At 38.0% G+C, this 13716-nt stretch overlaps 1 protein-coding gene across 2 annotated transcripts in view; it reads left to right on the plus strand.

The window, feature by feature from the left end:
- Prkg2 (protein kinase cGMP-dependent 2) overlaps nucleotides 1-9154 on the plus strand; it is a 122221-nt gene extending 113067 nt beyond the window's left edge. For both annotated transcript variants that reach the window (XM_008835385.2, XM_029564627.1), the window contains 2 exons: nucleotides 4774-4840; nucleotides 7463-9154. In XM_008835385.2, the coding sequence (XP_008833607.1) occupies nucleotides 4774-4840; nucleotides 7463-7558 (163 nt within the window). In that variant the 3' untranslated portion in view covers nucleotides 7559-9154. The remainder of the gene's footprint in view (nucleotides 1-4773; nucleotides 4841-7462) is intronic.
- The last annotated feature ends 4562 nt before the right edge of the window (nucleotides 9155-13716 follow it).

The following is a 13716-nucleotide window of genomic DNA, read 5'->3' on the forward strand; positions in this document are numbered from 1 at the left end:
GGAGGAGGAGGAGGAGGAGGAGGAGGAGGAGGAAGAGGAGGAGGAGGAGAGAAAAATAGAGGAGAGAACCGGATAAGACAGACCCATCTGCCAATTTTATAGACATCAAAACGTTTGTAATATTTGAATCTCCTTTGTCTTCCTTTGAATTTCCTTCAATTGCAAAGTTCATTATTTGCCTTAAATTCCAATGCATCTTTTTGCACCTCATGCTGTTACTAATTTCTTCTCTAATTATACAATGACACATAAACACAATTCATACTAACAAGTGTCCCACCAATTAGAGTTATTCTTCCAATATATTGTCCCCTTCTCTCTCATTAAGGGGTCTTCATGTTTTCCTCTGGGGTTGTTGGAAAACAGAGGCAATGTAATTGTTAATAGGTTCCAGCCTTATCTTTTTCTTCTTATGTACCTGAGGCTCATTTCAGTGTAGCTGTCAAATTGTGATGGGATGCACATGCAAACTGATGCTGTAATTAAAAAAAAAATGACTTTGCTTCTTTGTGGGAGTTAATTTGCCCATTCTTTGTAATAGAGCTGCCTTTGCTACAAGTAGCTGCAGTGTCAGAGTGCAGGGGAGAGTTGACAAGATACAGCAGATTTGCACGGTACTTTTTGAGCTTGAAAACAGGATTTCACTCTATTTTTCTATTCTCGTGGTGCCTTTTAAGTTATCAAGCTAGGCGAAAACTTCAGATTAAAGAAAAAGTCCCAGTGAGTCTCTCCAAACAGAAGGGATTTTCAGCCTCACACAAATCTTCCACACCTATAGCTTTCCTACTACCCAGTACAGTCTTAATTTAAAATATTCTTGTCAGGGAGAGGGGTCCAGTGAAGGTAGGGGAGAGCCTATTAGAAGGGTGCAGATGGCGGGGTCTAAATATGATCAAAATACATTGTATGAAACTCACAAACATTAATTTTAAAAAAGACCATATGATTTAAGAAATAAAAATAAACAAAAATTACATTTCCTCAACTAGAGAAAAAAGGAATAGAGAGATGGAGTGGATCTGCAGGAGTTAGAGGGGTGAGTTGGGGTGGATATGATAAAAGTACATTGTATGAAATTCTCAAAAAAAGTTAAAATATTTTTAGAAATCTGTTTAGAGGGCTTGAAAGATGGCTCAGTTAAGAACACATACTTCTCTTGCAGAGGACCTGAGTTCAGTTCCCAGCACCCATTTTAGTGAGTCAAAGCTGCTTGTAATGTAACTGCAGCTCCAGGGGATCTGATGGCCTCTCCTGGCCTCCATGAGTATTACACTCACATACACACACCCACAGACACATACGTGCACATAACTAAAATGGATGAAATTAAATTTTTTTACTTAAAAAATCATTTTAGTGCTGGGTATAGTGGCATGTGCCTTTAATCCCAGCCCTCGTGAGGCAGAGGCAGGTGGATCTCTGTGAGATCGAGGCTAGCCTGGTCTATATAGTGACTTCCAGGACTAGGAAAACTGTGTAAAAAACTTATTTTGTAAAGTTTGCATTATATTTTCTCATCCTTCTGTAAAATAAAATTTAATCCTTTTTTAATAAAAAAAAAAACTGTTAACTTTGGGTTTGTATTCAAAAACAGTGCATGCACTTAAACGTGGCATCTGCTGTGTGGGTTTGTCCAATTTGTCCATTCTTTATTAAGTTATCTTTCTTGTTTATTGCCTGGCTTACAAACTAGACATTATCTTTTCTCCCAATAACTATTTTAAAGAGGGCTAATGACCTTGGTGGGTATGATTATGTTTACTGATAGGAAGAAAAATAATTTGTTCCAAGTACTTTAACATTACTTTTGAGAATAGCTTCTACAATGTTCTGAAAACAAAGAAGAAATTTATTTGCCCTTGGTGATAACATTTCTTTAGTGAATGCTTTTCACATATGAGTGAGTGCCTGCTAGCACTTGAATTGCTTAAAATGTGACATGTGACAAAAGGCTGGGAATTAAGAGAATGGTCACTCATGTTAAGTAAATATTGCCATAAGTCAAATTCTTACTCTGTAAGAAATGCACAAGCTCTTTTCTTCAGTAGAACAGCAGTAATGATTTCATTAATATTGTGAAGTGCTTTCTAGCTAGATGAAGAGTATTGTAAACCAGGCTAAAAGGGATGGTTCCCCTATTTGGTGGTAAAAGAACTGGAGAGCTGGAAATGCCTGAAAAGGGAGCCCCTGGCAGTGTGGAGGGTGGGTGGGCCAAGGAGAGAACCATGGTAGGGGCAGTAGGGGCAAAGGAGGATTGTTGTCTGGCTCCTGTTCTTAAACTAGAATTCCAGGAGTTTCTTCCAAAATGGTATCTAAAATGGAATGCACTAGAATCTACCTTCTCTGTTTTTAGTTCCTTTTCAATTATGAAACTTGGGCTGGGATTGGGAAACCTAGTTAAGCACTAAACCAAAACTAGCTCTGGAGAAAGGAGAGCTGAGAAAGTAGGAGGATACAACTTCTGGTATGACTAGCAGTGACATACTCCTGAAAGTGCCCTCCCCTCGGCCCCACCCCATCACTTGCACTACCCAGTCCTGTGGTGATTCTCTAAATGGTCACAATTAAAATTTGAAAGCTAGATTGTATAATTTCCTCAGAAGTTTATAATGGCTTCCCATCACCTCAAAAAATCCTGATTTTATTACTGTACCCTAAAACCCTAACAAGCGTCTGGAGAATGATCTGGCCTCTCACTGTTTCTTGGGTAGCTTTCTTTTCTTTCTTTGCATTTATTACATCTCAGATGGAAAGAATGGTAAAAAGGCAAGTAAGCAGTGGAGAAAGAGAAAAGGATAGCACAACCGTGGGAGAGTGCATGTTTCCTAAGACTTGGAGGCTTCTGTAAAACTATAGTGAAGACTGCCTCTCTCACTGCGTGTGGTGGGCCACACTGAGCAGTTTTGAGTGAAGGCATGATGTGACATGTTAAATGATCCCTTTTGCTTCTGGGTTTTTTTCCCCAGAGACAAAAGCAGGGCTTCCCTGATTATTGTAGAGTGAGTGAGATTTTGAAGGCTGGTCAGATTCTAAATATAGTTATATTTTGAAGATAACATCACCAGATTTGCTGATGAGTTGAGAATATGATGTTAGAGAAAGAATAACCCCATTGCATGATTTGAGCAATTTGAAGGCTGAGGCAATTTTGGGGATAGAAAGTTGGAGCTCCATTTGGACTGGATCCATGCTGGTTGCCTGTTAGACATTTGCTGGGGAAGATAGAACAGCCGTGGAAAATGGTGGCTTTTTAACCAATAAAGAGGACCCTATTAGAAACTTGCTTCACACCGGTATGTCAGTGCCATTTATTTTGTTTTATTTTTAATTGCTTTGTTTTTATTTTTATGTGTATGAGTATTTTGCCTGCATGTATGTAAGTGTCCTTGGAGACCAAAAGAAGATATCAGGTCCATTGGAACTGGAGTTAGGGTCAGTTTTAGCTGACATGTTGGTACTGGGAACTGAACTTGGGTCCTCTGCAAAAGCAGCCAGTGCTCTTCCTGAGCCGTCTCACCAGCCTCAGTATATTAATGCCATTTTAAAGCTAAGACATTATCTAGTTTTAACAAAAAGAAGTCTAAAGCACACCAACTTTCTCAGGAAGTGGCAGTAGAAGATAGAAAAATGCTCTCAGAAGGCAGGAGGGATCCCAAGGCCAGAGTGTGGACCAGAAGCTGAAGGAATAAAGGATTTCAGAAAGCGAGACTCTGATATTACTAATAAGAAAGATGAAAAGTCCAGTAATTTGATGGAATGGAAGGAATGAGCTGGACTGCATTGTGGTCATGAGAAAATATGTAGGTAGGATGAAGAAAAACTGTCAAGGACCTTTTCCTCCAAGGGGAGGGTGAGAAATCGACTGAGTTGGAAGGGAACTCAGGTCAGAGAATGTTTTGTTATTTTAAGAATGAAGTTATTTCCATGTTGATGAGAATGATCTAGTAGGGAGGATAGAGATGGTTCAGAAGACAGAAAAATTACAGGAGCAGAGGAGAGGCAATGGGCTCAAGTCTTTCACAGAGAAACTAACCTTAGCTAAACCCTAAGGCAGCTCATTCATGTCACAGGAGAGAGGCAACACAGGGATGTGGGAATAGGGGCTGGTAAACTGGTGGGATATTATGGAAAGATTTTCGTGTGTGTGTGTGTGTGTGTGTGTGTGTGTGTGTGTGTGTGAGTATGTGTACACATGCGTGTGTGTTAGGTGGTGGGGGCGTTGCTTGATTTGTTTGTTTTTGTTTCAGTTTTTTAAGAAGCAAATACAGGGGTTGATAAAGGGGTCAATGGTTAAGATGATTGGCTGCTCTTGCAGAGATCCCAGGTTCAGTCCCCAGAACTCACATGGAAGCTAATTGTCCATAACTCCAGTTCCAGGGAATCCAGCACCCTCTTCTAGCCAAGGCACTGCACAAATTCAGTGCATTTACATAGATGCAGGCAAAACACTCACACATAAAATAAAAATAAATATTTTTTTAAAGAAGCAAGGACATCATAAAGATGGAAATAAAGTTCTGGAAGTTTGAAGAGAGATGATAGAGATTGACTTATAGGTGTAAAGGTGACAGGGAAATATCTAGGATGATTGCTGGACAGCACTGGTGCCCACTTGAGGTCAGTAGGCATGGGCTTAGCATGACACCAACAAACCAGCTTGTTATGTATTAACCTCTGACCACTTAAAGCTGCACTGTTGGAGGTAGATAAATATAGTGTAACATACTAATATTTTATTATACAAGTAATGCCCTTTATTTCCTCATTTTTCAGGTGGTTAAATGGTTTTAATTGGGAGGGACTGAAAGCACGGAGTCTTCCATCACCTTTAAGAAGAGAGGTATGGTATTTGCTATATTTTCTTTTTTAAAAAATATTTTGTTTTGATTTATTTTGTGTGTATGAATGTATTGCCTGCATGTGTGTAAGTGCACCTGTGTTGTGTAATGCCCATGGAGGTCAAAAGAGAGCATTACAGATAGTTGCTACACACTGTGTGGGTGCTGGGAATTGAATCCAGGCCCTCTATAAGAGCAGTCAGTGCTCTTAACCACTGAGCCATCTCTCCAGCCCCTGCTATGATATTTTCATTTTTAATGTGTTTTTAAAATTCAGTTTTCAAAACTTCATATACTATTTCCCACTCATCCCAGACCTTCGCCCCCATCCATGACTCCCCCTATTCCCCCATCAAACCCTATGCACTCTACTATATGTGCTGAGTCCTATTCAGTCAGGTGTTTGTACCCAAATGTCCTTCAACGTAAATGCGTCCACTGGAGTCTAGTCAGCCCATCCGGTGGTCGTGTGTAAGTCATACTCTCCCTCATCCAGCAGCAATCAGTCTCAAATAGTTCTCAATCTAGTGCTGGCCTGCCACCTATTTCTCACCTCCTCTTTGGGCCCTTGTTTAATTGAGCTGACATGGGTCCTGCATTAGTGAAGAAAACCCAAACTGAAATACCCAGCCTGGGGAACTGGCTCAGTTAGCAAAGTGTTTGACACACAAATATGAAGACCTGAGTTTGGATCCCTAACACCCACACAGAAAGCTGTGTGCCACAGTGTACACACGTCATCCCTGTGCTGGGGAGACAGAGACAAAAGGCTCCTTAGAACTCACTGGTAAGATATTCTTGCCAAATCAAAAAGCTCGAGATTCAGTGATTAGACCTGTCTCTAAAAATAAGTTAGAGAGTGATTGAATAACAACACCTGACATCAGGCTCTGGCCTTCACATGCACACAGGCAAATATGCAGGTACACACACTAAACTACAAACACTAAACCATGTATACACACATATATCATATACACATACTGCATGCACACACACACACAAATAAAAATAATAGTATTGCCTATTTGGTAGGCACTAGTCATCACTTGGGAATTAAGTACATGCCAGTGTCATCTAAGTTCCAAAGTAGTCAGAGTTGGTCATGTGGACAGATGAAATGTAGCTTATTATTAACTATAAAAGTTGCAATATTTGTCATCTGACACTACCTACTACTAAAATATAATTATAACTGAATATAGAAGAAATGTTTATATTGTCACAGAAACTGAAAAAAATTGACTAAAATGCATTTAAAGAATGATCAATGAAGATGGTCAAGTATGAAACTATTTTTCATTAAGGAGAATTTTATTGGGGAAATAGAATGAAAATAAAAGGATAAAAAGAAGTGATATAATGTTGTTGCTTATGTTTTAAATGACTGATGGATGTAAAATCTCCCACTTGGCATTTAAATTACAGTAGATGTATTCTAAGGAATGAAGAAGTAATATTCATGCTTTATTTTGTGTCAATACTTATGTCAAAATAAAAAATCATTCTCTACAACTATTTATTTAAACTTTTATGAAGATGTCAGTGTACAAATGCACAATGGAACACATAGCTTCCACAGTTCTTTCAGACAGCACTCCTATAAATTTGGAAGAATGTTGACCTAGGTAACGCTTGACACACTTCTTTCCCCACGGTAGCTGAAGTCAGCTGCTTTCTCTGCACCTCTGCTGTCCAGTATGGGATCCACTAGCCGCAGGTAGTGGTATCCCAGAAACTGTTCTCCAACTCTCAGCACATCATTATCTATCATTAATAGTATTTTAATGAGGGGCTGGAAACATAGCTCAGTGATTCAGAGCACTGGCTGTTTTCCCAGAGACCTGGGTTCGGTTCCCAGAACCTACATGGTGGCTATCAATCATCCAAAACTGTAACTCACTTCCAGGAATCTGATGCACTTTTCTGATCTCTGTGGACATTTCATGTACATGGTGTACTTACACATATGTATGCAAAACAAATACATTTAAAAATATTATTTTAATGATGTTTTTCATATGATTACTTAATTAGGTATTATGCAGTTTGCTACAAAGTGAAGAACTGCAAATCACTTGGCTACAAAATAATTTAATGTTGTGGTTGTTAGCCTTAGCCTTTAACAGCTGTGCTATCCCTCCAGCCCGGCTACAAAATAATTTAATACCATCGTCATTTCAGTTTTTTCAACAACATCACTGATATTTTGAGTCTTTCATTTGTTTAGTATTTTATATATTTTATAAGGATGAATTAGCTGTATTTATATTGGTGAGGAAGTTATGAAATGTAAGAAGGACTGTGGTGAATTTTGGTTTTCAATATTTATTTGAAAATATTTCTCAATTTGATAGATAGATATTACTTATCTTTTCTTTAGAAAATGAATCCCCTGTGCGAGGTAGCTAGCTCCGGATGAATATGCAATCCAGCAACAAAATCACTTGCTTCTCATGAGGAGCTCTCATGAGGCCAGGGCTGGGACTCACTACCGACACTGGCCATCTTTTCTTATAGTTAATATATAAGCAGCAGTGCTCAGGAAGAAGATGCTTTACTTGAATGTACTAGCATGCCGATCAATATCACCCTCATCTTTGTTTTAATCCTTTTTGTATTAGCTCAGTGGACCCATAGATCACAGCTACTTTGACAAGTATCCTCCTGAAAAAGGAGTGCCTCCAGATGAGATGTCAGGCTGGGATAAAGACTTCTGACAGAAGAAAAGTGGTTATATGCTACAGAAGAGGACTATGAGGATCAATAACCCAACACCAATTATTTCTCTCTTCAAGTACCAGAAGATCTTTTGAAAGACCATTAGGGAAAAAAGAAAGCCCTGGCCAGGCGGTGAAAGAGAGCGGTATAGATGCACTTCTGAATGACATCTCCTGTAGATGCTGTGAATTATTCATGTATTCCATTCTGTGCTTATCTTAGATGTCAAAGGCTGCCCTCTGTCCCTTTCCATGATTACATCCATTTTTGTTGACATGGCATAGTTTTCTCTGAAATCTATTGCACCCCCTTGATTATGTTTTTCTGCTTTGAATCCTAATAATTATTAACAAGATCTTGTTCCTGAGCAACCAAGTCACACAAACAGAAGGAAGATTTCCCTAGGTCTCAACAAATGCTGTGAATGTAGTGTGGCCTCTTCAAATGGTGGTTTGCAGAAATCTTTGTAATCAACAGAAGCTCATGAATTTCATTTTCTTTCAGCCTAGAAGTATATTAAAATTTTTCTGTTGCCAGTTTAGGAGAAAGAAAATTTGAACATTAGTGGGTGATACCACTTCCTAAAGTGAGTCAATTAATCAAATCAGTTAACTATATTATTTTGGAAAACTTAGAAAAAAATAAAGCAAAGACTTTTTTTCCCCTTGTGATCAGCTATACTATCTCAGAGATTTTTCAAAAACATCATTAAAATTAGTTCATAATGTGAGGCTAAATGGGGGGGGGCTTTGGAAAGATTTTACCTTATATATGAAAATATTTCCATTGCCAAAGTAAAAATTGTGGTGAAATAAAATACTGCAGCCTTTTCCTTCCCATTAAAGATAGCACAATAAACTCTACTAGATAAGACTGCTGAGTCTTTGAAATTCCAAGATATTTTTGTCAATCCTTTTATTACTGCTAATAATAAACCCCAAAGTATAGAATGACCATCATTAATTTTTAATGGAAAGCCCATTGGCAAATGTTGATGCATTGTAATCACTGTGGAGTTAATAGCTCTGTTTAAAGACATTTGAGTCATACATATATTTACAATTTTAACACGAGCTATTTGATACGTGATAGGATTTTTGAAGTAAAGAGAACGCCCAGCATCTGGTCTCTTCCTGTCTCTTCTTGGCAGTCTTCCAAGGAATGAATAGGATGGTTTTAAAAGCTTCAAACACCTGTCCCTAAGAATTTTACTAGTGATTATTTGTATGTGCTGACCATGATCTCTCTCCTACCCTCCTTCCGAAATGAATGGCACCCAATCTTTCTGTATCTTTAAAATCTGGTAGAGTAAAAATGGCACCCGAATTCTTGCATTATTCCAGCTTCTGATTGTATTTTTATATGATAATAATATTCTATGTGAAGGGAAAGTTCTATCCACTCCATACATATATTTTCATCCTTTGAAGAAAGTCACCTGTATGAGTCTTGAAGATGTAAGCCAGATAAACAAGGCCCAGAGCAAGAAAGTGCATCCTTAACAATTTATATTACCACATTTAGAGTCCTTTTGCTGAACCAAAGAGTTTCTGTTTCTTGAAGTAGTATTTTTAAACATTATGTATTGTACATAAAAGAGCCATTTTTAATAGGATTAATATAACCTGCTTAAAGAATTTCTAAAATTAAAAATATTTTTATTTGCATTTGGTATGTACTGTATGTTTTTCCATGTATATATTTTAAATTTACCAACATATATAAGTAGAAAATTTATGTATTAGATGGACATTAGAATTGTACAGTTATAATAGCAATATTTTCAAAGGCATTCCATGATTGTAACACATAAAATCCTACATCTATAGAGATAAAACCCACCTACTACAGGTTAATTTTCCCTGTGATTGGTCATATCATATGAAATTCCCACGTGAGTTTATTGTATTTCCTTTGTAAACATGAAGAATGAGAGATGGAGCCATGATATCATCTCAACTCCTTGATTTCCAGCTCAGTGACCTTGGGGAAGTGACATATCTTTGAGTACTAAACTTTCTCTCTTAGAGAAAAATGTACAATAAAGGAACGTGGGCTTTAGGAGCTTGTTTAAGAGAGTAAATGAGATGTTTAGAGAGACCATTACCTGATATTTGTGAAATGACCTTGCTGCCAAGATGGGAGCTGCTGTTACTATCTCTGTTAAAATTAAAGGGGCCTTAATAACCGTTTTATCCTGAACCTTATGTGTCAATGGTATCTGTGTGCAGAATTGTTGAGTAAAAGGCAGTCTCTGTCTTTAGTCTCTGCAGTCACAAAGTAGAGATGGTTGATCAAATTCAGTATATAAGAAGGTTACTCCTCACCAAAGGAAGTGCTTTATTAAACTGACCTAAATTAAAATGTTTATGAATTAAAGACATTCATGTATGCACACATATACATAAGGAAATAAGGAAAGCTGTCTTTATATGTGAAAATTCATACTATTTTTTAATCATTAAATCACATCTAACCTCTTTTTTTCTGGAATATAAGATTAATTTTTCATTCATCAGGGGTCAAACTTTCATGATTGTAGTTTTTTTAATCTTTTCCTAAATATTAAAATGTCTGGAGGAAAGAGAATGTATTAATGAAAATGAGGCTTAGTAAAATAGATAAATAAATAAATAGATGGGGCCCATATTTGCATGACTTTGAAGAACAGACCACATCGTTGTTCATCTGTAATTTGGAAATAAACATTTAAATTTTTGAAACATTGTACTTAAATCATATTAAGAGCAGGTATCAGATAATCACTTAGAAATATGTGCACATATTTCTTTTAGCATAGTAACAAATCCTGTTCTTTATTGCTAGGCATCATGCTGGGAACACTTAGGTCTATTGTTTCATTTACATAAAATGCTTCAATTTTTATGAGCAAACCAATTGTTGCCTGTCCCCAAAACTATGCATTAGCCTCAAATACATATTACATGCCCAATTTAGTTGTGAATAGTCCAACTGTACCCAAACTTAGAACACTCATTAAAAAAAACATCATTTTATTATTATTCTTGATCCTTGGAATCAGGAATTTAGATAAGTGGCAAAGATGGTCAGTCCTCACCATAATATCAATGATTGGGAGCTGGAATGACCTAAAACCCCCTTCACTCATGTATTTGGTGCCTTTCCTGGAACTTTTCAATGGCTAATTGAGAGTGGCTAATGACTGTACAAGTGGCATACACATGTTCTCTCCATAGCTTGGATTCCTTACACCATGGCACCCTTATACCATATGCTTTCATGGCAACACTGATTGCAAGAGTGAAGGTTCTAGTCAGTGAGGTTGATGCTACATTATCCTATGTGGATCACTCCTGGAAGTGGTAGTGATATAACATCACCTCTGCTATAGTCTATCAATGGAAACATAAACCCACCCAGATGTGAGAGAGGGGAGCATAGATGTGACTTCTTAATGAAGAAAGTTTCAAACACTTTGCAATTCTTAAAAGTGCCAGAATCTGCTTTCTGACCACATATTACATTACTCCCATATGCTGAACAAATTCATTCTCTCCCAAGAGCCGCTATAAAAATATCATCAGGCTGAGGCTCAGCATTCAAGATCTTGTCATCTAAATCTCATTCAGGTGTGGATCATGCACCCTGGGCACAGTATCTTGAGTCTATTCTTTCAGGTCTGAAAGCCTATGAAACAAGTAAATAAGTCATCAGCCCTGACACAATGTTGAATGGTGAAGTGATCAAAGTGTCTCTGCAACAGATATTTGCATTAGGAGAGGGAGAAAAGTGGAGGCACAGGCAGATATAACAGATGTTTTCGACCTATAGTCTGAGGGCTGCAAACATCCCAGGATAGCTATGAATATGGCCCAACACATTTGTACATGACAGCATCATGTCCATTGTCAGAAGGTTGGACACCCCTGGTTGCAATAATCCTGGAATCTGGGCCTGATTCCCGGTACCATTCTGTGTAGTGGGATCAATGCTACTTGCTGGAAATAATTCTTAGTTATTGGTCATGTATGAATTTGCAATCCACTCCATTAGACATGAACCATGGTAAAAAAAACAAACAAAACAACTTGTAATGATGTGAGAAAATTTCCTTGCATTTTTACAAGTTCTTGGTGCCATTTTGTTTTTTGTTTTTTTTTTTTAAAGAGAAGAACTGTACAGCACACGCTTGCGATGCTTCAAAGATCTGTTTGAAGGTTGTGGCAAGTAGCTTCAAAGATAAAGATACTCCCAGTCATCCCTCTTAGGACATTCCTGCCTTTTATAATCATCTTCTCTTGAAAGCTGTGGTGCTACATGTATCTGGAATTCCAGCGCTGGTGAGGTAGAGGTAGAAGGATCAGGAGTTCAAGGTCACCTCTGGGTACAGTCACTATGGAAATCAATGTGGAGATGCTTCAAAAAGCTAGAAATTGATCTACCATATGACCCATCCATACACTTGGCCATATACTCAAAAAACTATATCTCACTACAGAGATACCTGTTCATCTATGTTCACTGTTGCCCTTTCCACAAAAGCCAGGAAATTGAAACAACCTTGATGTCCATTAAGTGATAAATAGTGAAAGTATGGTACATTTACATGTTGGAATATTATTCAGCTGTCAAAGACATGAAATTATGAAGTCCACAGGTAAATAGATGAAACCGGAAATAATCATCCTAAGTGAGTTAACCCAGACAAAGAAAGACAAACGTCACATATTCTCTGTCATGACTGGGTGCTAGCTTGGAATTCTTAAATATATATTTCAATTGGAAAATACAGAGCCATCAGAAAGCAAATAGAAGTCTGGGGTGGGGGTTCATGGGTGGGCAGGTAGAATAAAGTGATAAAGAGGAAAAAGGAATAATAGAGTATGAAGGATTAATTGGAGTGAGGAATAAGAGGGCGGGGCAAAGGAGGGAGTGGAGTATGGGGAGGGCTAACTAACAATAAAGTCCTTAAGAAAAAGCCACATAGAAAGTTACCACTATAGAAATGTCTCAAAGTATATACATATACGTTATAAAAGGAGTTACCTTATAACAACGGGACATTGCCCCTTCTAAACTCTATAGGTTAGCAAAGTAAAAGTCCAATGCCAGGGATGAACTCCCTCTTTTGATGCTATTGACCAGGGGTTCCGTAGACCCTCAAACAATACTGACCATTGCTCCTGCTCTTGTTACCCACCAGAACTTGATGGGAAGACTCTATTTCTGAAGACCTTACATGCATGAGCTGTAGAAAAAACAAAGAGAAATCAAGCTGGTACTGACTTCAGAGTTTCATCTCTACTAGACTGCTTTCATGGTGTTGAAAAGGTACTATGCATACTCCAGGAAAAGAAAAAGTCATTAACCTTATCCAGCTGTGAATCTTGCATTCTTCAACAACTGAGCCAGCAAGATATGACCTCTGGTGCAATAGTGGCATGATATGATGGGCATAAACAACCACTTTCTAATTAGATTTATGGTCCACTTCATAAGATAGAGCCCATACCTGACATTGATTTCAGGCCTAAGAACATGTGGCTAGATAGGTCATGGACCATAGAGGAGAGCTTAATACTATTAATCTGCTAAATAGATATAGTATTAAGGTGACTCCTAATGACATTTTGTTATACCCATAGATTAATGAATCTCTCACCTCTCACCAGAGAAGCTTCCTCATGCAACAGATGGTAGTTAACATAGAAACCCACAACTTGCCAAGGTGCAGAGAATAAGAGACTATAGAGTGATTATTTCTGAACTGGATTCCTATATCAAACTTCTGCCTCCTAAGGTTCAAGAATCTTTACAGAAGATGTGGTGGAAGATTGTAAGATTCAAAGGCAGTAGATGACCAGAAAGAAACGAAGTTTTCCAGACAGCTGAGAAGTTACTCATATGAGCTCAGAGCAACAGTGACAGCATGCACAAGTCCCATGTAAGCTTAAGTAAAAAATCCTAGCATAGATGTGAGGAAGTGGGTAAGAAACCTCAACAGTATCTCAGGAACTATTGGCAACCAATGGCTGCTGGGAGGGAGAGAGTTAGAGTCAGTCTCCTTTAAGGGTGTGACTCTCCAGTAGATGAATCCATGCTGAAGGATATCTGGGGACACAAATTTGATAGAGAGAGAGAGAGAGAGAGAGAGAGAGAGAGAGAGAGAGAGAGA

Source organism: Nannospalax galili, unplaced genomic scaffold, assembly GCF_000622305.1.
Source record: "Nannospalax galili isolate Female #2095 unplaced genomic scaffold, S.galili_v1.0 scaffold277, whole genome shotgun sequence".
Classification (NCBI taxonomy): domain Eukaryota; kingdom Metazoa; phylum Chordata; class Mammalia; order Rodentia; family Spalacidae; genus Nannospalax; species Nannospalax galili.